This window comes from Eublepharis macularius, chromosome 4, assembly GCF_028583425.1.
Source record: "Eublepharis macularius isolate TG4126 chromosome 4, MPM_Emac_v1.0, whole genome shotgun sequence".
Classification (NCBI taxonomy): domain Eukaryota; kingdom Metazoa; phylum Chordata; class Lepidosauria; order Squamata; family Eublepharidae; genus Eublepharis; species Eublepharis macularius.
This window is the reverse complement of record NC_072793.1, coordinates 37,899,693-37,922,745: the sequence shown is the minus strand read 5'-3', so window position 1 is coordinate 37,922,745 and position 23,053 is coordinate 37,899,693. Positions and strand designations below refer to the sequence as shown.

General features: G+C 41.2%; 2 protein-coding genes across 2 annotated transcripts in view; both read left to right on the top strand.

Moving 5' to 3' along the window:
* Positions 1 to 6,548, top strand: part of LOC129328110 (myosin-1B-like) — a 29,056-nt gene extending 22,508 nt beyond the window's left edge. The window contains exons 28-39 of the mRNA XM_054976888.1: positions 35 to 153; positions 382 to 578; positions 1,727 to 1,910; positions 2,381 to 2,546; positions 2,807 to 2,931; positions 3,101 to 3,409; positions 3,498 to 3,701; positions 4,199 to 4,324; positions 4,416 to 4,586; positions 5,157 to 5,261; positions 5,372 to 5,467; positions 6,126 to 6,548. Of these exons, the coding sequence (XP_054832863.1) occupies positions 35 to 153; positions 382 to 578; positions 1,727 to 1,910; positions 2,381 to 2,546; positions 2,807 to 2,931; positions 3,101 to 3,409; positions 3,498 to 3,701; positions 4,199 to 4,324; positions 4,416 to 4,586; positions 5,157 to 5,261; positions 5,372 to 5,467; positions 6,126 to 6,281 (1,958 nt within the window). The 3' untranslated portion in view covers positions 6,282 to 6,548. The remainder of the gene's footprint in view (positions 1 to 34; positions 154 to 381; positions 579 to 1,726; positions 1,911 to 2,380; positions 2,547 to 2,806; positions 2,932 to 3,100; positions 3,410 to 3,497; positions 3,702 to 4,198; positions 4,325 to 4,415; positions 4,587 to 5,156; positions 5,262 to 5,371; positions 5,468 to 6,125) is intronic.
* A 5,272-nt stretch (positions 6,549 to 11,820) lies between these two features.
* LOC129328112 (myosin-4) overlaps positions 11,821 to 23,053 on the top strand; it is a 31,920-nt gene continuing 20,687 nt past the window's right edge. Inside the window, exons 1-6 of the mRNA XM_054976889.1 lie at positions 11,821 to 11,849; positions 13,070 to 13,309; positions 13,401 to 13,544; positions 19,875 to 20,031; positions 21,768 to 21,795; positions 22,912 to 23,032. Coding sequence (XP_054832864.1) covers positions 13,106 to 13,309; positions 13,401 to 13,544; positions 19,875 to 20,031; positions 21,768 to 21,795; positions 22,912 to 23,032 — 654 coding nt within the window. The 5' untranslated portion in view covers positions 11,821 to 11,849; positions 13,070 to 13,105. The remainder of the gene's footprint in view (positions 11,850 to 13,069; positions 13,310 to 13,400; positions 13,545 to 19,874; positions 20,032 to 21,767; positions 21,796 to 22,911; positions 23,033 to 23,053) is intronic.

The following is a 23,053-nucleotide window of genomic DNA, read 5'->3' as shown; positions in this document are numbered from 1 at the left end:
TACGATACATCCTATTATATCTTCTCTGCTATAGGTGAACTCTCACGGCAGGTAGATGAAAAAGATGCTTTGATTTCCCAGCTCTCAAGAGGAAAGCAAGCTTTTACCCAACAAATTGAAGAATTAAAAAGACAACTTGAGGAAGAGATAAAGGTGTGGATTTTCAGTCATGAGTTTCTTTTATCATGATGTCAGCAGCATTCTGTGCCCAGGAAACCATTTTTGTCACCATCTTCCTAATCCAAGTCAAGCCCTACTTGTGCATTTATCAATACTTTCTCCATCTCATACTCTCTGTGCTAACATCTTTTACTAATTTTACAGATGGACAGTTTTGGGTGAATATTTGCCTCCTCAAACAATACTATGTTAATTCTGTAGGCTAAGAATGCACTGGCCCATGGTCTGCAATCTGCTCGCCATGACTGTGACTTACTCCGGGAACAATATGAAGAAGAACAGGAAGCGAAGTCTGAGCTCCAGCGTGCCCTGTCCAAGGCCAACAGTGAAGTTGCTCAGTGGAGAACTAAATATGAAACTGATGCTATTCAGCGTACAGAGGAACTAGAAGAGGCCAAGTATGTAGAAGCAGTGTGGCCAATGATGTGCTTTATTGGGGGAGTAACAAATGTGGAGTAACAAATGTGTATTGGGGGAGTAACAAATGCAGCCATTTGTATTGCTTGATCTGGGCTTAATTTGATCAGGAGAGAGTGTTGTATATTTATACAAATTTCCAGGGCTTTTTTTCTGGGAAAAGAGGTGGTGGAACTCAGTGGGTTGCCCTCGGAGAAAATGGTCACATGGCTGGTGGCCCTGCCCCCTGATCTCCAGACAGAGGGGAGTTGAGATTGCCCTCTAAACTCCCCTCTGTCTGGAGATCAGGGGGCAGGGCCACCAGCCATGTGACCATTTTCAAGAGGTTCCAGAACTCCGTTCCACCGCATTCTTGCTGAAAAAAAGCCCTGTAAATTTCTGTGGGCTTCAATCATAGCCATAGAACTGAGTTTGAACTGGGTGGCCATGCCAATCCAGCCGTTCGTGAACGAGACAGATTATCTAGACCTATTTCAGTCTGAAAGCCTTAATACACTTGACGTGGGCAGATAAAAAGACACTCAGACCTGAAAAGACGGAGGTGCTGTTGGTCATCTCTGTCAGAGACGGAGGAGTCAGCCTGTTCTGGGTGGGATTGTACTTTCCCTAAAGGAGTGGTTTGAAGACTGGGGACACTAAACATTCCGTGATTACAGAAAGGGAGATCTGGCCAGTTATCTACACACTAATCACATTCATGTTAGATTGCTGTATTGCATTTTATGTGCGGGTTGTCTCTAAAGACTATCCAAAACTTCCGTCGGTTCAAAATGCTGCAGCAACATTGCAGAATGGCTTAAATTAGAGAGAGCACACCTGTCCACATTTCAAACAACTCAGCTCACTTCTAAGTTTCATCCAGACACAAATCAGAGTGCTAGTTCTTACCTTTAAAGCACTAAATGTTCTGGGACCAGGGTACTAGAAAGACTGTCTACTTTCATACAAATCTGTTTATTAGTTACATTCTTCTATCTGTGCTCAGGCCTGGGTGTCAGCACCTTCGCTGGTGAATGGCTTTTTCTGTAGCCGTGTTTCTAAGGTGGAATGCTCTAATGCCCCACTAACAACTACTTACAGCTGAATTTAATATTTTACCCTTAATGAGTACTGCTTTATATTTCATTAGAAAAAAGCTTGCCCAGCGCCTGCAAGATGCTGAAGAACATGTGGAGGCTGTGAATTCCAAATGTGCTTCTCTTGAGAAGACAAAGCAGAGACTGCAGAATGAAGTGGAGGACCTGATGATTGACGTGGAAAGGTCCAATGCAGCCTGCGCAGCTCTAGATAAGAAGCAGAGGAACTTTGATAAGGTAGTTTTGGCCACATCTGAGCATAGTTGTTGTGGATTTTCTGGGCTGTATCGCCGTGGTCTTGGCATTGTTCCTGACGTTTCGCCAGCAGCTGTGACTGGCATCTTCAGAGGTGTAGCACCGAAAGACAGAGATCTCTCAGTGTCAAACTAGTGTCTCAGTTTGACACTGAGAGATCTCTGTCTTTCGGTGCTACACCTCTGAAGATGCCAGTCACAGCTGCTGGTGAAACATCAGGAACTACAATGTCAAGAGCATGGCGATACAGCCTGGAAAATCCACAACAACCATAGTTCTCCAGCCATGAAAACCTTCGACAATACATCTGAGCATATTTTACAAAAGCCTCTAGTCCAGAAAACTCATTAATCATTTCTGGTCGTAAGGTATTTCTAGCCAAGTCATAGAAGTGTACATATTTCCAAGAAAGCATCCTCTAGTTCTTATATTACTGTGTTGATATTTCACAGATTCTGTCAGACTGGAAACAAAAATATGAAGAAACACAGTCTGAACTGGAAGCTTCTCAGAAGGAGTCTCGATCACTGAGCACGGAGCTCTTCAAGATGAAGAATGCTTATGAGGAGTCCTTGGATCAGCTGGAAACATTGAAGCGTGAGAACAAAAACTTGCAACGTAAGTCCATAATTTTTTTTACAAAGGCTTTAACAGCCAGATATGTTGATTTGTAATAGAAGGCTTCTGTTTCTTTTATTTACAATCATTTTTCTCTTGGGCTATTTTTGGCTACTACCCTCACTTCCTCTTAAAATCACTGGCAAAACGTTCATTGAGTTTAATGATTGGCGGACTGTTCTTTCTGTGTGTTGCATATATCTCAATGGAGGAGTATTCATATCTGTTTTTTATCTGACATTTCTCATGCATGCTAACAGAGGAGATTTCTGACCTGACGGAACAAGTTGCTGAGGGAGGGAAGGCTATCCATGAATTGGAGAAAGTGAAGAAACAGATTGAGCAAGAGAAAACAGATCTCCAAACTGCTTTAGAGGAAGCTGAGGTATATAAGCGATTATACTTCATTATTTTAGGGAATAATTCTGTAGACAAAATGTGTTAAGTGTTAGGTTCTCAGTGGTGCTCTAATGTTGATATATATTTAGTATAATCACTTTACTGTTGACCTGTTAACTAAATAATACACAATTTTTTAAAAAAAACTTGTTAAGGCCTCACTGGAACATGAAGAAGGCAAAATCCTCCGGATCCAACTGGAGCTCAACCAGGTGAAGTCTGATATTGACAGGAGAATTGCAGAGAAGGACGAGGAAATTGATCAGCTGAAGAGGAATCACCTGAGAGTGGTAGAGTCCATGCAAAGCACACTGGATGCGGAGATCAGGAGCCGGAATGATGCCCTGCGTCTTAAGAAGAAGATGGAGGGAGATCTGAATGAAATGGAAATCCAGCTGAGCCATGCCAATCGCCTGGCAGCTGAGTCACAAAAGAATCTCAGAAACACCCAAGGGCTGCTCAAGGTAAACACACCTCAGGCTATCGGCAGAGAAATGTTGATACTGTAACAATGACAAGGATTTTGTGCCTCACAACAACTTTGTTTGGCAGGACACACAACTGCATTTGGACGATGCTTTGAGGAGCCAGGAAGACCTGAAGGAGCAGGTGGCCATGGTTGAGCGCAGGGCTAACCTGATGCAGGCTGAGATTGAGGAGCTCCGGGCAGCTCTGGAACAGACAGAAAGGGGAAGGAAAGTGGCAGAACAGGAGCTCCTGGACGCCAGTGAGCGCGTGCAGCTCCTCCACACACAGGTCAGCTTCAAGCTTTCCATATGATTATTAAACACCTAAAGCACACAAATGACAGAACAATAGATATTTCTATGATACTGAAATGGTCATTGCATGTAACCCATCCTGCCCAATAATTATTGACGTACATGATATGTCCAGTTCTTTTGGAAATATAATTGGATACCTTTTATTTATGTTACTGAAAGAGGGTTTGTGACTTGGTCAAGTATTTTTCACTTATCAAGTCAATAAAAATTGCAATCATACCAATGAAGCTGGCCCCAGCAAAAAGTTCTGATGATCGGAATGCCAGTGTTAGATGCCATAATGTGACCAATTTTCTTTGAAGATTTCAGCTCAGGTGCTGGGGGAATTACCACAGTCTACACTGCTGGCCTCATTGCTTGTCAAATTACCAGAGACAGACCATCCCCACCCCCAGGGAAGAATGGTTCTGAAGACTTGGCACGTGGGGAGGCTAATACCAATTTCTCAGTTTTATTATTTTTAAACAGAACACCAGTTTGATCAACACGAAGAAGAAGCTGGAAACAGACATTGCTCAAATCCAGAGTGAAGTGGAAGAGACAATTCAGGAAGCACGCAACGCAGAAGAGAAGGCTAAGAAGGCCATCACTGATGTGAGCTGGAAATATCTGGAAATATAAATATGGAAATATAAACATGGCACAAATGGTTTTCTGGATCCAAATGGTTCTTTTTTATTCTTAGGCAGCCATGATGGCGGAGGAGCTGAAGAAGGAGCAAGACACCAGTGCCCATCTGGAGAGGATGAAGAAGAACCTTGAGCAGACCGTGAAGGACCTGCAGCACCGTCTAGACGAGGCAGAGCAGCTGGCACTAAAAGGAGGAAAGAAACAGATCCAAAAACTGGAGGCTAGAGTGAGTATAGCTCATATATGAGCAATCGCCATTCATTTGATTTTTGTGCAATAATTTCCACACCTTAATGATCTTGTCTGCCTATCTTCTGTTTCTAAACCACTGTTTCCCCCTTCTTCACAACTCTGTAAAGAAGGATAGCCTGAGACTGAACATGAACAACTGGCCCAAGGGTCATCCAGTGGGCTTTATGGCTGGGTGGGAGTTTGAAGTCATGTCTTCCTAACCCTAACACTCTAAACAGTATGCCACAATAGCTTGGTTGTGTTAAGGAAGACATCTTGCTAGCATGTGCACATAGATGAACTATATACAAGTAGGACTGAAAAGAAGGAAAGGAGATAAGTATATAGATAAAGTAGTGGGTGAAGGTAATGGTCCCATGTGAGTAAGAAAGAGAGGAGGTGGGGGCTGGAAAAAGAAATTATGATTGGCATTTATTCATCCATCCATCCCCTATGGCTCATCTTTATGGCCACATATCCATATATATTCCCACAGTTTAGTGGATGTCTTACTAGTGACATGTCACCACGCAAACTGCAAAAAAAATTCATTTTTGTATTTCAGGTGCGTGAACTGGAATCTGAATTTGAGAATGAACAGAAGCGCAGTGCTGAAGCTATCAAAGGTGTACGAAAGTATGAGAGGCGTGTCAAGGAACTGACCTATCAGGTAAGAAAGTAATATTTCAAAGGCTTTCAGGAGAATACAGATATGAGGAGGAAACAGTGGAATTTGGTATTTTGCACATTCTCTCAGATCTCCCCTTCTGTATTTTTTAGTCTGAGGAGGACCGGAAGAATGTTCTGAGGCTTCAGGATCTGGTGGATAAACTTCAGCTCAAAGTGAAAGCATACAAGAGACAAGCTGAGGAGGCTGTAAGTATTATGTGGAACACTTCTATGCAGTGCACCTACTAATATGTGCGTTGTGCTAACAAAACAAGCGAACTAAATAATGAAGTTAATTTGAACCATACTCTGTTCAAAATACATATGAATCTTGAAATTTACATCATTGCCTGTAAATATATGCATACTACTGTTGTTCTCCTGCATTTACCTGGGGGGCCAAATGGAACTCTTCATTAATAAGGGTCGTACAATTTGCTTCAGTGTTGAAGAATTCATTCCTTGTTTTATATTTCGAGCTTTTAGAATGTTTTTCAACACTTTGAAATAATTTGCAGTGATTATGATTATGAACTTCGTGTTCACATTGCTGAGAATTCAATTCTGCTAAGTGACAAGCAGAAAGGACTCAGAGCGGGACCACAAGTGACGCCTGACACAGGTTGGACACTAGTCAGCTTCCCTCAAGTTTTGATGGGAAATGTAGGCATCCTGGTCTTGCAGCTTGACTCTCCGATTGCTGTCCAATGGACTTTTCAACTGTCACTTGTCCAACATTCCGCCAAGCTGCCTACATTTCCCATCAAAACTTGAGGGAAGCTGACAAGTGTCCAACCTGTGTCAGGCGTCACTTGTGGTCCCGCTCTAAGTCTTAGGTCTTACATCCATCTCTTTTTGCTCCCAGGAGGAACAATCCAATGTGAATATTTCTAAGTTCCGCAAGATTCAGCATGAGCTGGAAGAGGCTGAAGAGCGGGCTGACATTGCAGAGTCCCAGGTGAACAAACTGCGGGTGAAGAGCCGAGAAGTACATAAGAAAGTTGTTGTAAGCGAAGAATAACCTCAACTAGAAGTTGCAGAGTGATTGAAGAGATGCGCAAAATGTGAAGCTCTTTATCACTCCTTGTATTTATTGTTAATTTCCCCCCAGTCTTAGAAAATAAAGATGGTAGAGAACTTTGCATACTAAAAAATTGGTGTGGCTTTTCTTTTTAACTTTGTAGTTCTAGAAGCTTGATAGAATTAGTGCATTTCTGGGAGATAATTTTAACTCTGCCCTAACTCATCTGCATGACAACACTGTCTTTTGTTACGTAATATGTATCCATCTATCCGTCCATCCGTCCATCCATGTGTATCTGTGTATATGTATGGAAAGAGAGAGAAGGCACAGAAAAAGAAGGAAGGAGTCAGAGAGAAGCTTCTAGCTCAAACAAATAGAAGCATCATACATTTACACAGTCTGGTTCTAGCTTTTAGCTCTCTCAGCTCCACCCACTTCACAGGGTGTTTTGTTATGGGAATAATAATAACATACTTTGTAAACTGCTCTGAGTGGGTGTTAAGTCATCCTGAAGGGTGGTATATAAATCGAATGTTGTTGTTGTTGTTATTTATTATAGTAGAAAAGGAAAAATAATGCCTCCTAGTATCCAGACATGCTGATCCACCTCTATTCTATTCACTTCTATAGTTTTAATAGTTCATGAAGTATATGCAAGACATACTGTTAGGCAAGAACTTGCATTATGAGCGGAGAGAATGCAGTTTCACGGGGTACTTTAATCAGCATTCTCTGTCTCTGTTTTCCACTGTGTTGGAACTCAATAAAAAATCTACCAAGAAGAACTGAGGACCCCAAAATGTGGGATATTTTCAAGAAGGCTGAGAAAATGAAAAATGTTAAGCAGTTTTAAATCAGTTGGGCTTAAGCACACTTAACTGTGTTGCTGGATTGTAGCCATGGTGTCTCAGGAGTCAGGACACAGCTTGGCCTCTGGCTGATCTCTAATGAGCCATGCAGTTGCCAAGGACACAAAAGTTCAGGAGGCAGAAACATGAGTGTATTCTAAATAAGAATTACACGCCCACCACATCACTGATAATTATAAAATGTCAAGTGCAAATATAAGCAGCCATGAAATCAACAGATGCATTTGGGTAGTTTCTTCTTTACATTGCTGTTTACATTAGAACTCAAGTCAAAGGGAGTATATATTATCTGACTCATCTCAACAAATAATCCTCAGTAATATATTTAGTATTCATGTCCTAATAGAGTCCTGAAGGTATCAGCTCTACGTTCAGCATCCTTTAAGGGATCTAGTAGTAATCTAGTAATAAAAAGAAAACAAGTACAGAGATCACAGTCACTGTTCTAAGATCTTCATGATTCACACACATTTCTCCTACAGTGAAATATAACTTGTATAGGAAAGTGAATCAGTATTATTTCAAGTATGAGACAAGCAATGCCATTCTAAGCTGAGTTGTACCCTTCTAAGCCCACTTCTAGAATAATAAGAAGAAAAGAGAGTCCTTTTTTGGTGAAATTCTTTATCATATTTTCTTATGTAGGCAGTCAGCTGTCGGTGGAGAACAAAGGCTGCATCTGCAGAGAATATACTAGAATTATCACCAATGCAAAGAATGAAATGATTTTGTATAGAGATACTCTTTAAATGTGGCTTATGAAGAAGCATTGCAAAACGGGAGCAGAACCACAAGTGACAAAAGGCACAGATTGGACACTTGTCTGCTTCCCTCAAGTTTTGATGGGAAATGTAGGCAGCTTGGTGGAATGTTGGACAAGTGACAGTTGAAAAGTCCATTGGACAGCAGTCAGAGAGCGAAGCTGCAAGACCAGGACGCCTACATTTCCCATCAAAACTTGAGGGAAGCAGACAAGTGTCCAATCTGTGCCTTTTGCCACTTGTGGTTCTGCTCTTAGTTGCTAGCGCACCTGTTGCCAACTCTCCCGGATCTTTGCTCCCTGTTGGATGCAGCCTTTGTGGTCCACTGATGGCCGTCTGCCTACATAAGAAAATAAGATAAAGAATTTCACCAAAGGAGGACTGTCTTGGATATGAACTGTATTACTTACCTGAATTCGGAAGCATTGGTTGAATGAAAGTGTGTTACTTGAGGTGATTTATTGTATGATTACAAAGAGTTGATAGATAAGATTGCACTTTTTGCACCTTGCACTTTATAGTTGAAAATCCTAAAAAAAAATATGATAAGATTATAAATCAAAAATCGTACTGGCATTAGTTTGACTCTGTCAGGTCTCTTAGGACTGTGGTCCCTGGTTGTATTTTGATTACTGTAAAAAGAATGACTGGATAACACATGGCCTTGAAAATATGCTGTGTCAGTGTGCCCTCACCTTTAAGAAGTTAACTAACTATGAGCAAAGCTACAAGTGACTTTCTTCATGGGGAGAACACTAGATTTTTCTCGCAAGGCTACCTGGGAAGTGAAGTCCAAGTGGTCCTTCCCCTCTCTGTTAGAATCTCTGCCTGAAGAGCCGCAAGAGGGCTTCATTTGGGGGCAGGCAGCTGCTACTTTCTCCCAGTGTGTCCTGCAGGCTGCCTGCTCCCGGGGAGCTCCCGGGGAGAAAGCGGCCACGTCGGTGAAGCTTCAGCCGCAGCGACAGCGGAAGAATCTGCAGCAGATCCTTCCACTGTCGCTGCGGCTGAAGGTTCACCAACACGGCTGCTTTCTCCAGAGCAGCTTCTCGGGAGCAGGCAGCCCACTAAAGCTGTATAGCTAAAGCTGTACAGTGATTCACTGAACTTCTTTTTAAAAATTGATGGTAAAAGGTGGCTTACAGCAACTATTGGTCATTCTATTGCTTAATTAATTTATGCTTGAGAAATACTTGAGCAGTATTTCCTATGAATCTTTTCTTCTACAAATTAAGTATATTACCTGTTGTCCTGTTTTTGATGGGCAATTGATTTCCATCTTCAACTGATTTTGTTTTAATGATTTTTAAGGTAATTGAAAATTGTTGTTTTTATTCTTGAGGACACACATATAAAAGACCTTTACTCTTTCCACACAGATCTTGTTTCTAAATACTCACTTGCCTTTCCTACTGTCTTCTGAATCCTCTCCAATTTTTTTGCACATGAAAAATGAATACAGTATTCACACTGAGGGTCATCCAGTAATGCTGACATGCAGGATGTTAATGTTTCCTTGAACTCCATGGTCATTTACTTTGTAACAGCATCATAAAAATATGCTGTGTTCAGTCCATGTCCAATGGTAACCATGAACATCTTTTCTGTAGTACTAGAGCCAACATTATCATCTATTCATTTGGCTTTTAATTTTCCCTGTACAGTGTTTATATTTTGGTGGAACCACATGTGATAGAAGACACAAGTCTGCTGACAAAATCAAAAGCTAAACGTGAATTTCTCCATCATGCATAGCTACACTTGCCCTGTATTGTATTAGCATGATGCTATGTGTTTCTGTCCCTATCACTAGCTGCTGTGAAATGGGCTGCACAAGATCATTGTGCCACAACATACTTACTTTAATGATACTGCTCATGCAGCCTATTCGGCTCTGAGCAGTGCCACACTAGAATTAGAATTAAAAGGCAAAGTTTTTAATATGTAATCTGTTTAGTATTAAAATTTAAAAATTTAATAAGTTTTTTCCTTAACCGATTGGGAGAGAAACTTGGTTACTGCTAAAGTAGTACTAAAATCCACCCCTGCTAAAAGAAGCCTTAAATTATCCTCTATACTTCCTGAGTCCTGGATATAGGGCTTGATCCAGCTGTCTATTGCCACGTTTATATGTGCCACAACATGGAGAGATTAGGAGGACATCTGAATAAGCCTTCCTTGTGGCCACCCCTTGTATTATATAACATACAGTTTCCCCTTTTGTCTAAATTGTATCTTGGCACTTCCTACCTAATTCTACTGTCTAATAATTCTGGATTCTAATTTAAAGTAGATCAAAGCAAAAGAAAGGAAACTAGATTCCACATGCACATAGACTCCGAACAAGCACAATATACTTAAATTATACTTAAACCCTGAAAAGAAGTGAGTACTTCAGTGAGTAAAGTAGAAAACTACCTTGAAGCAATTATCTGTCTGTGACACATTCTACCTCAGGTTATTTGTTAAATTATGCACATCTCAGCTGCTCTGGGATTTTTTTTTTCCAAATGATCAATTGGGTCTGATGTGTACTGTCACATTGAGCTAAGATAATGGTAGAATGGGATGAAATCCATGTGTGATACCTATCGTGGTAACCGCTAGTATACCACTCAAGATTTAACAGTTAAGCTGTTACTGGGGTACCTGAACAGACATTTGAATTCCCTGGAAGTTTCTGCTGATGGAAGGAATTACCACCAGAGGAATACAACTTTCTCATCTTCCCCGTCCCACTGCAGCCCCAAATGCCCCCAAATGTTGCTCGTACAACATGAAGGGGAGCTGGAAGTTGGCAGAAAAATTGGGGAATTAGCAAAAGTCCTCCACTCAATCCACCTCAACGAGTGGAGATATGATAGTTTTCCAGACTTTCTACAATAACAGAATCTGACTGGAAGTGGACGGGCAGTGACTTTATAATGGTGGAAGGGAAAGAGACTAAATAGGTTCTGAGATGGCTAGGAAAGGCTAACTGGAGTTTTGACAGTCTTGTGTCTGGGGAGGGTGGGAGGAAGGAGAAGTGCATGGGGGAACTTGATCTGCAAAGAAGGACTTGTTAAAATAGATGGAATACCTCCCATAGCAAATGAGAGCCATAGACCCTTGTTCCTGACTCAAAGCTCATTCATTTTCTCATCACCTCAGTGCCTCTTTCTCAAGTGTATTTGGCTTGCTGTTGCAAAGGACTAGTCCATTCCTTCTCAAGATCTTCATCTGGATTCTATTGCAGAGCACATACTCTTTATAACTAAAATTCTAAACATGGTCTAAAGGCTTTATGAGTATAGTAGTTATCCAAGTAGTAATCATAGAAGGGATGCCAACTAAGTCTCCTGTTGCTTAAGTACCCGTCTTCATGGCTCTTTACCAGACCCTGTCTCATAATAGTAGACTGGTTTACACAATTTCATCACATAAATTTTTTAATGGAAATGAGGTCTTTGACATAGCAAAATGTTGCAGAGAATTTTCTGATGTTTTTCTTTAAATCCAGTTTTTTTCTGGACAATGGGAAGGAGAATATAACAATTTCTTCTTTTCTTTCCGTTGTTTAATGTGCATAAGGAAAATGGTTTAATAAAAACGAACTTTGAAATGGTTTGTTTTGTTTTATTATGGGCCTATGAATAGTCACTCACATTTGAATAATTTTATTGAAAACTGTAAAAAGTCTACAAGGTCTATAAAATATATTTAGAAATCAGACAGGCACTTGTAGGAATGCAGTGACTCGAATATTTCTATTCTAAATATATCCCTGGATAATATGAGTAAGAATGATGCTTGCAGTCAACTTTGCCAAACAATACTTTGCCAGAAATATTTGACCTGTGGCGGAGGAGTGGCTGTTAGCTCTGCTGACAGACCTTATAAAAGAGTTTCTGAAATCTGCCTTGCCTTTGATCTGCCTTCTCTTTGGCTGCAGCCACAAGGTAAGTCAATTGGAGAAAAAGAGAAATACTTGTAGCAGGGTCAGAGGCCAGGAAGGCTGCATCACCCAGGGCAGTCCCGCTATTTCTGGAATTCATTTATTATATGGATGTCCAGCGCTGTGCTTGAATGCTTCCATCCATTTCCTTTCTATATTTTTTTCTTTGGAGGACTTTCGCTGCAATAAAATTTAGTTTCACCGTTAAAAAATATTTTACAGTGTTAGTCAATCTGGCATACGATCCCACTTGTGCAAGTTGAGGTAAGATACAAATATACTAATTCCCATGGTATAACCAAATACTAAATACCCTTGGAAATGTATATTTGAAATATGTTTTTGACTCATCACAAGCTAAATATTAAAAAATATAATTTGGAAATCAGAATTTTGACACCTATAGAATTAATAATTGAAATTAAATTTTGATTTATCTTGGTGAATCTGAAAGAACAAAATTTAAACATGGAATTTCAAATTAGAAATATTCCGCTACTCCTTTATTCATGTCCTATCAGAATAATTTACATATGGTTAAATATCAAAACAGAATTTAAAAACGCTTAAAACAGACAGAGGGACTGGAGGATGGACTGATATATCTGAAGTGAGGTTTCCCTGAATTTTTGTGTCTTCCATAGTACTACCCATTCTTTTCTTTCTCTGGTCCATTGCATTCTTTTATTAAAAATAGAATCAATCTACATTATTCCCCTTGAGGATTCTTAGTATGCTACAGGATTCTTCATATATTATTTATATTTGGCCAATGCTGTTGATGCCAATGATATGAGAAGATCTTGAGTTCTGCAGATGGAAGAGAAAACAATTAGATATGTCCTAAAAGTGAATTATCATGCCATTCTCAATGAATGGAAAAGATTTTCAAGATTCTTTGAGAAATGGCAAATGTTTCTTTCACAGAGAATATTTAGCAAATGAAAATATTATTCCCTGTGAAAGAAGCAGACATGCATCACATTTACGCCCATGCATTCATATGTGCAAATTAATCTCTTGCATGCATAGCCTCCCCCATTTATTTAAGTGGAAGGATAATTTGTATATGCAAATCAGAAGTGCGTGAAACTCATACAGATCCTCTGCACTCATAAATTATTGTATAGATCTGATGGGAAGTTACTGAAGAAAACTGAATCAGTATCATAGGAGGGCTTCTACCAACACAAAAACCTGATGGAGTTTTTTTTTTGTCATTAGTGTTTGTTGCTGAGGTATCGCCTCTAAACAGCAACCATGTCTTCAGACGCGGAGATGGCGATCTTCGGCCCAGCCGCAACTTTTCTCCGCAAATCAGAAAAGGAGAGAATTGAGGCACAGAATAAGCCCTTTGATGCTAAGTCCTCAGTGTTTGTGGTGGATCCTAAGATCTCCTACACAAAGGGCACTGTCCAGAGCAGGGAAGGAGGAAAAGTCACGGTCAAGACGGAAAAAGGAGAAGTGAGTAAAAGATGCAGAATGAATTGTCAAAATTGATATAAACTGGTATTGATATAAATTGATATAAACTGGTATTTTGCTTTCTCATCAGAGTGTGACTGTAAAGGATGACCAAGTTTTTCCTATGAACCCTCCCAAATATGACAAAATTGAGGACATGGCCATGATGACCCATCTCCATGAACCTGCTGTCCTGTATAACCTCAAAGAGCGTTATGCAGCCTGGATGATCTACGTGAGTACAATCCATGGATTTTTTTGCCTTTCACTAAAGCAGTTTTGAACTTCTAGATAAGTCTAAGTGCCAGAACCATGAAAAGTTGTCTTTGGACATCTGTGGGCTGTGCATTGTCTGAGAGTTAAAATCTGAGGCTTTTTGTGTACCCTGCTACTCATGTCCTCAGCATAAGCAAAACATGCTCTGTTTCCAATACAAATAAATCTGAAAGACATATTGTCAAAGGCTTTCAGGGCCGGAGAACATTGGTTGTTGTGGATTTTCCGGGCTGTATTGCCATGGTCTTGGCATTGTAGTTCCTGACATTTTGCCAGCAGCTGTGACTGGCATCTTCAGAGGTGTAGCACCAAAAGACAGAGATCTCTCAATGTCACCTGAAAGACAATATGCAAAGCTGTATAGATAAATACTTTAGGTCAAGTGGTGGACCAAATTAAGAACTTGAACACAGAAGTCATGGAGCTGAAGGGTAAAATGAATGACTTTCAGTCCCAGCTTGTTGAAAATAAACAGGCAACACAGGATATGATTGAACAAATTAAAGCAGCAGATTTGAAGGCAGAGGCTGCCACACAAAAATTAGATGCAATAGACTTTACAGCAAAGAGTTACTTGGAACTCTATAAGTATGCTTGAGATGAAAAGATCAGCATATATATTAGACAGATAAATCATGATGAAGCCAGAGATTCGATGAGGCACCTGCTAAATCTGAAATAAAACAAAGGATTTTGAACACTGAACTTCAACACCATCTTTTTAGGAACAAGAAATCTGTGTCATCAAGCTGTTTGGTTAATTTATTGATTCCCAAATACAGCTATGCTTTTACTTTGGCCCACTTCAGAGTTCTTCCATCGGCCCTTTTAGAAGGAACACTATGTGCCGCTCTATGAACATATGTGCAAGCAGGGGAATTGAAATGATTGGGCATGTTTTGTTGCGTTGTTCCATTTATATCAATCTCAGATACGAATTTATCACTCCAAAAAAACCCCAAACTCTTTAGATCCCTTCTTCTAGTGGATCTTGTCTGGAGCCACAGAGGGAGTTGCCAGATTCTGTGCAGTCACCAGTCTACTGTGGCTTAGTGCTAATTCGGTGAAACTATTGACTATTTTTTAGGTAATACTTTCTTGTAAATATTCTTACATTAGTATGCTTTATTTTTGTGGTTGATGACTGTAATAAACTTCTGTCTACCTATGATGTGCTTAGACTTTTTTGGATGCTCCCTTGTATGAGCACAATAATGAGGAGGTAGAGCAATTCTAAGCATATTCTCCAGACACTATGAGTCCCCACTATGATTGTTAGTTTGGTGAAGCATAGCTGAGAAGGTGTGAAAATTACTGTAGGGCACTAGTACATAACTATCCATTGAGTTGGAACCAGGATGAAAGAATAGTATAATATCACTAAGGCTCTTGTCCTTATGGTTAAAGTTGAAATAATATTCTTCTGCCATTACAGAAGCTGTGCTTTTACACATTAATGTTCAGCTTATAATAAAGAAATCCTGTAAAATAAGAGGCTTCATCCTGCTGCTTTATAGGGACTAGGACATGAAGATATGAAGCTGCCTCATGTCATGACCTCATGTAAATTGATGTTCATGGGAAAGACAGACTGAGGCCCTTAGGAAGTTGTCTCATAAAACCCTGGAAGAAACTGAGGGTAGGTTGCATATAGTGGCTACCTGGATCTACCAACTATTATGTACTTATTGAACCCAAAAGCCACTGGTTGGGAATCTACACAATCGCTCTCCAATTTTTTCCAAGCATCTGGGTTGCAACTTGATGATGCCCCACCCAAAGATTAAAGATTCACTTCTGACAAGTCTGTTGCAACTTGGAGCTATTTTTGGGATGGATGCAGGTTTGGACAGCGCTACATCTTTTTCTCCCACGGACCTTTTGTATGTGTGGAATCAGGGCCAGTGCCAGGGTTTCTGGCGCCTGAGGCGAGATACCTACTTGTGCCACCCCCAGCTAACCAATTTTAAAAAACAGAAGAAATGTAGGAAAAATGAAAAGCACAAAACTTGGAACTTTTTACATTTTAAATTTAATTTTTATTTCTTAATTTAAATTTTAAATTTTAATTTTTTAATAAGTGTGAGAATAACAGCAATCTTTGTTTTTCTTATTGTGAGCCAAAAATCTATTTTGTGAGCAGAAACAGCAACTTGCATTGAAGTTTTCAGCACACCTCCTTTTGTGTGTGTGTGTGTGTAAAAAAGTTTCCCTCTCTCTTTCTTCCACCTCTCTCTGAACCCAGAGACTCTTGGCAGTAGAAGGAGGGCTTCTCTTACAGGGCCCGCTTGGTGGAGAGAGATGTTTGGAAGGGGGACTGAGCTGAAGCCTTCTCTTTCTCTCCGACCCTCTCCAAGCCTTAAAATACTGATCACCTTTGTCAGAGATCCCTTTCGGGAACTACCCTCCATGCTCATCCTTCTCCCCCACCCTTGGGTTTGAAGTGAATGGCAGCTGACAGCTAAGCATGTGGTGTATAAATATTGAAATAAACTATTGGGAGAGAGGGGGAAGGTGGGGTGATATATGTAAACTAGGGAATGAGAGAAGGAAGGTGATAAAGAGGGGGGCGCAGTGCGGGGCACTGCTCTGCTGGAGTGAAGGGGGAGCAGCATTGAGATTGTAGAATAGCAAGGGGGAGGGAGAATGAAAGGGAGAAGGGGGGAGGAAAGTAATAGAATTTAAAACAACAACTTTAAACCCAACAACAGTGATTTGCTCCTACCTGTCGCACAGGGACTGAAAGGCAACTGTGTGTGTCTCACCTCACTTCCTCCCTCTGTGGTGGTGCACACACAACCAGCCACTCTTTCCACCAAAAGCAGCTCCCCCCAAAAAAGCCTGAGAAAAGGTAAGAAGAAGAATTGATGCCAGCTGGGGAGGGGGAAAGGGATGTACTAAAAGGAATGACAGGATTGCCCATTGGAAATAATGGGAGAGGCTTGAAGGCTCATTGGAGAAAATGGGAGCCAGGAATGCTAATTTACTTGCATGGGCTCCATTGAAATGCATCACAACACAAAAAAAAGTGCAAGAGTCCAATAGTGAAGCTGTGGCTCATGAAATCTCATACCCTACCGCAAATTTTGTTAGTCTTATAGGTGCTACTGGACTCTTGCTTTTTTCTACTGCTACAGACAAACATGGCTACCCATCTTGATCTATCAACACAGGCCCCAGAGTGGAATGACAGTCCCTGGGAGAAGAATCAGTGGACTGGGACTGGAATGGCTGTGGGTGTGGAATGTCAGGGGGTGTCGTTCCAGTCCCAGAGCCCAATAATGCTTCTCTACTACCAGGGGCTGTCATTCCACTGTGCAACCTGTCATTCCTTCGCAGAGCACATGTTCTGCTCTGAGGGGCTGTCATTGCACCCTGGGAGTTGTCATTCTAGTCCCAGAACACTGCTGCTCCTCCCAGGGTCTGTCATTCCAGTCTGGTGCCTGTCATTCCAGTCCTAGAACGCTTCTTCTACTCCCAGAGGCTGTCATTGCACTGCACTCTGGGGGCTGTCCTTCCAGTCCCAGAGCACTGAGCCTATTCCAAGGACTGTCATTCCACTCTGAAACCTGTCCTTCTGGTCCTGGAGCACAAACTCGACAGCTAGGGACCATCATTGCACTCTGGGGGCTGTCATTCCACTCCCAGAGTATTCCATCTGGTCCCAGAGACCTTTATGGAAAATCCATTCCACATTTTCTTTGCAACTTTTTTTGTGTTGTGATGCATTTCAATCGAGCCCAGGCAAGTAGATTGACATCCCTGGCTCCCATTATCTCCAATGGGCCTTCAAGCCTCTCCTATTATTTCCAATGGGCAATCCCCCTGTCATTCCTTTTAATACATGGTGGTGTGTGTGTGTGTGGGGGGGGAAGGCAGAGAGAGAAATGTCCCCGCTGATGGGGCTGAACTCAAAGCTCCTCAGGTGCTGGCTGAGCAGGAAGACAGGGCTGCCCTTCTGCACTCCAGAAGAAATGCCTTGCACCAAGAGAGGAGAATTCCTGCATGAGTGCACGGGAGCGCGCACACTGCAGGGAACTCTGGTCATTGGGGGGCTGGTACGGCGCCTCCTTCAGAGTTCAGCGCCCGAGGTAGGGGCCAGCTCTGTGTGGAATCGGTGCATCGTATGGTTCACAGGCTATGGCCAGAGGTCGGATCAATCTAATCTAACAAATAGTTACACAATACTAAATGAACTGAGTAGAATGGAGAATTCTTCATCCCATTGTATCACTACGCCATGCTCCAATCTCTTTTCCTGTACCTAATGTCGCCTCTCTCCAAATTCTCTCACTCCCTGCACCATCGCTTACCACCATGCTCTGTCCACAACTACCTTGTTGCTGTTAGTCCTGGCAGAAGTTGTACAGTCTCTGCAGTGGATGGAAGGGCAACAGTGGGGTTAAAGGGTTCTTTCTCCCACTGCCTTCCATCAAGCAAGGGTCAGGGTGAAGCCTATTTTACTATACCTACTCTGCCTCTATGTTCCTAGAAGAGCCTCTGGTCTCAGCATTTCTACACTTTTTAGCATTGACAGTAGTAATAACAGCAAAAATGGAACTGGTTAGATAATATCAATATTATAAAATAAACCAATAAATAGGCAATTGTATAGCATTTCAAGAAATAATTTATTACTGCTATTTGGGTACATATCATTGAAGAAATATCTGATTAAAGTAATTAAAAGTTCAATTTGTTCCCAGTACTTGCTATATGCACTATAGCAACACAAGTGGGGAAACTCCCTTCCCCACGCTATATCTTCTTTCTCTCCTCCTGGCAGGTCCCATATTGTCCCCCCTTTCCCTGCTTCCTCCTCTCCTTCCCACTCACCAACTAATCTTTCTTTTATCTGCCTCCCCAGTTTTCAGCTGTATTTGTTATTTATTTAGTTTATTTATGGCCCTTCTTTCGCCCTAATGGGGACCCAAAGCAGCTGACATCATTCTCTTCTCTATTTTATCCTTACAACTTAGGTAACGTAGGCTGACAGTAACCAAACAAGCTTCCATAGCAGAGTATGTCTTTGAACCTGGGTCTCCCAGATCCTAGTCTGACACTTGAACAATTAAACCACATTTGCTCTCATCCTTCCTTCCACCACCCCAGTAGCCTCCCCCTAGGAAAATCTAGCCACATTGCAAAAGTTGTGTGTTAGCAGATAAGTTATGGGGTTGACACTGTCAAACCCAGCCAAGACGTGCAAATTTTGCAGAAGCTTTTGCTGGGCCCAGGCAACTTGTGTGGCATCATGTTGTCCAATAGCCACCATTGCACCTGTATGTGTGTCATACACATTGCAGGGAAGCAAGTTGCCCAGTGGTTGCTGCTGGGCCTGGATTCAATTCAAGGAGTAGACTGGAATACCAAAGGAACCCTAGAAAGTACCCTTCCCTCTGCCTTTTCCTGACAGAAACCAAAGTTTGAAGGCTGCCAGTACTGTTGTGGTTGCTTAGCAACTCTCAAAGTTGTCACAGATGTCAGAAGGCATTCATTTCTTAAAACTACAGGTGCTGCTTTTATTATTTGGGGGGTTAACCCCCCTGTTATTTTAGATATCAGTTTTTTTCTGAAAATCTAGGACTTCTCAAGTTTGTAGAAAGGTCTGTCTTTGTCTGTTCATCACTCTAACCTCAGAATTTAAGCATCTACAGATGGGTCCATGTTGAGAATCAACCAACCAACCAACCAACCAACCAATCAATCACCTAAGCTTCTACAAATATTTTCTGGTGAAGTTCAAGATCCCATTAATTTTTTTAAGGCGAGAAACCAATTAGTAGTACTCAATTAAAGTAACATGTTACTAACACAATAAACTCTTTCTGATTCTGATATTTTATGCAGTTTACCCCCTCAGCAGTTAGAATGGCATTGGTGATATTCATGCGTTTTCTGTGTCCCTGTCAATCTGCATATACATGTGCTCTTAAGAAACAAGCAGCAGGCAGATAACAAGCATTTTAAACATTATCATAATACTCTGTTAATCTTGTACCCTTCCTTCAGAAAAACTTTTAAAAATATATTTGAGATTTTAAAAGAGTACATACCTTTACTTGGGGAAAAATCCAAATTCTGCCAGTAATGTTCTGAAATTTGAAGAGCTCTGTCCTCTCAAAATTAAAAACTCTTTGCCAAATTTTAATTTGTCTGAAAGTGCTTAGAATGTATGCTCTTCCTCTTTCTCCACCTCTATAAATGAGTAGTTATGTATATACATACCTGCAAGTAAAAATGTGATGAAAACCAGCTGCTGAATTAAGCCAGTTCTTTTGTTTCACAGACCTACTCAGGTCTCTTCTGTGTCACTGTCAATCCCTACAAGTGGCTGCCAGTGTACAACCCTGAAGTGGTTATTGCCTACAGGGGCAAAAAGCGTCAAGAGGCGCCTCCCCATATCTTCTCCATCTCTGACAATGCCTATCAGGCCATGTTAACTGGTGAGTAGATTGATGTTTTTGAAAGAGTGAATGTTATCCATCAGTGTCTGTAGTAGAATAGCTTCAGTACACAGGTCTTTAAATTGCTTCAAATTGAGAGAGAACACTTAGGGCCAAGCTACAAGTGACAAATGACACTTGAATGGCAAGTGAACAGACTCTCATATATTCCTCCCTGTTCACTTGCGCTACGTGATCAAGTGGTGTGCAAGTGGAGCGCAAGTGAACAGGGAGGAATACACAGGAGTCTGTTCACTTGCCGTTCAAGTGTCATTCGTCACTTGTAGCTTGGCTCTTAGAGATCGAGTTGCGAGCCTAAGGCAACTGGTGGTAGACTGGCAACCAGTGGGAGACTTACCATGGTGTGTTCATGTGACAGCACTTCCATAACAACAACAACAACAAACAACAACAACAACCGATTTATATACCACCCTTCAGGACAACTTAATGCCCACCCAGAGCGGTTTAAAAAGTGTGTCATTATTATCCCCAAAATAAAACACCCTGTGAGGTGGGTGGGGCTGAGAGAGCTCCAGAGAGCCGTGACTAGCCCAAGGTCGCCCAGCTGGCTTCAAGTGGAGGAGTGGGGAATCAAACCCGGCTCTCCAGATTAGAGTCCTGCACTCTTAACCACTACACCAAACTGGGGGAGCTGTAGGAAAAACTTACATGGTTCAGCAAAGTTTGCAGTCTGTAAAATGGAACTCTGCTTTAGAGAATTTTGAAAATGAATGTTTTTTGCCACCCGTAACACCACCAGAAAGGTTCTTCCTTTCCCAGCTGATGTTGGCCCCACCTAGAGAGCTCTTTAAAAAGACTCCATGACAGATTGCCTTAATGGCTGTAGGGAATATGGGCCAATCTGTGGATATATGTGGTCTTCAGCTGGCTTTAGCAGAGCATCAGTTTGAACTGCCGACACAGAGTAAAATTAGTTTCCCAAGTATTCTCAGTGACCCGGACCCGGATTCTTCCAATTCTGGTTTTGATAGCTCCGTTGCCTCTCAGATCACTGAAGCTCTGGTGAGTGGACCAAAACCACCTATTGAAAGTCACTTTCGGCCTGAATCAAAGGTAGCCAGATTTGTGCTGAACGTAATTCGGCCTCCACTCCATATTTGTGTCTAGAATGCGCTAGAAGTGACATCATCATGCAGGGGCCATGCTCTAGCATTTACCCCAAGAATGCCTTTTATTTAAAAAAACATAATTCTATTATTACTATGCATTTCCTGAGGCAGTTGTTTTGAGGACAAAAGAGAAAATTGTAAAGCATTTTTCATAGCTATATAAAGAACATATAGCAATCTTGAAGCTAAAGCTCCCTCCCTCCTCCAACACACTCTGTCCTCTTTTTCTAGTTCCACCTGTCCACAAGCCTTGTGTCCGATATTCTCATCTGCCCAACCAAGTTTCTGCTTCCCTCTCATCTAAAATGACTGGCTTACCAGTTAAACAAAGCCCCAAATAAATGTGGAACTGGCCAAACGTTATTTTCATAGGTTTTAACCAACACACATTTCCATAATAAATCTGTATGAGAATAGATGGAAGTTGAGAGACTACTGTATTTTAAATGAGGAGGCACTATTGCTAAAACATTTAGATGACTGTAGAGTTCATTTGTATAAATATTTTTTATATTTGTATATTTTTTTTATTTTTTCACATTCATTCCAATGATATGAAAACATTTGGCTTCATTCAAAGTAATTGTTTTCTCAACTTTCCAGATCGGGAGAACCAGTCAATTCTGATCACGTAAGCATTCTTTCTGATCATGTAAGCCAAACTGTTATGGTTAGGAAGGGGGGGAAAGCGACTTTCATTGCTGGGAACGCCCTTAGATCAAGGTTTCCCTGGAAAGAACCCTGGTAATTGGTTGCCACCACTCAGGTACTTCCAAAGAACATCTAGACTGACCTGCTGAAAATGTGCCCTCCAAGCTCAGTCCTAGCACAATAACAAAGTAACAGGATAAGAACCTTGGAAAATACCTTGTAGCAAACTATTGCTGATTCCACACATGTTGGATAATGCACTTCCAATCCTCTTTAGAGACCATTTGGAACTGAATTTTTCGTGTGTGAAACAAAAAATCCACTTCTAAACGATTGCTAAAGTGCATTGAAAGTGCATTATCCAATGTGTGCGGAATTGCCCTATGTCATGCCCAGGTAATTTGGAATGTAGGTAAGAGATGAAGAGAAATAACCCAGAGAAATGTATTGTATTAAGGAAACCAAAAATGTCTTAATAGAAGAAAGGTTTCTTACAGAAAAAAGGAGGAAATGGTGGGTGGATTCGAAATGGGACAAAATGTGAAACACAGGGAAGAGTACCCTATCACACAGCACACTCTCTCAAATAAAAGCAATAATGTTGGATCTAACTCAGCTGCATACACTTCTACCTAGGCTGTAGCAGCTTCCTAAGAGCATATACAGAGTTCCTTGCAGTACCAATATAGTGGAGGACACAGGCACACTGGTCTTGGGGTCTCCAGTATGATATTTATTTATTTAAAATTTTGTATAGCCGATTGAGTATGTTTGTATATCCTCTTGAAATTTGTCCTAAGGCATTGTCATTGTGTTATGGAAAGTATCATAAGATATGATGATACTTAAACTTGGTTCATTGTCCTTCAGTAGCTTTAAGGAACCTTGAACTGAGAATTCCCAGCATCCTTATCACAGGTTTCTGTGGAGGAGGCCATCGCAGGTTACGTTGGTATAAAACCAGTGTACACTATAGTGTAAATAAGAGCCATCGTTTCTGCCATTAAAAATGAAGCATATACATGAAAACTTCAAAGTTATGATTCTCAAGTATTGAATATTATTCTTGACTGTTTGTAATCTTTCTGATCGACAGTGGAGAATCCGGTGCTGGAAAGACTGTGAACACGAAACGTGTCATCCAATACTTTGCAACAATTGCAGCAGCTTCAGACAAGAAAAAGGAAGAGGCACCAGCCCAAGCTGGCAAAATGCAGGTACGTTTCCCCATCACTAAC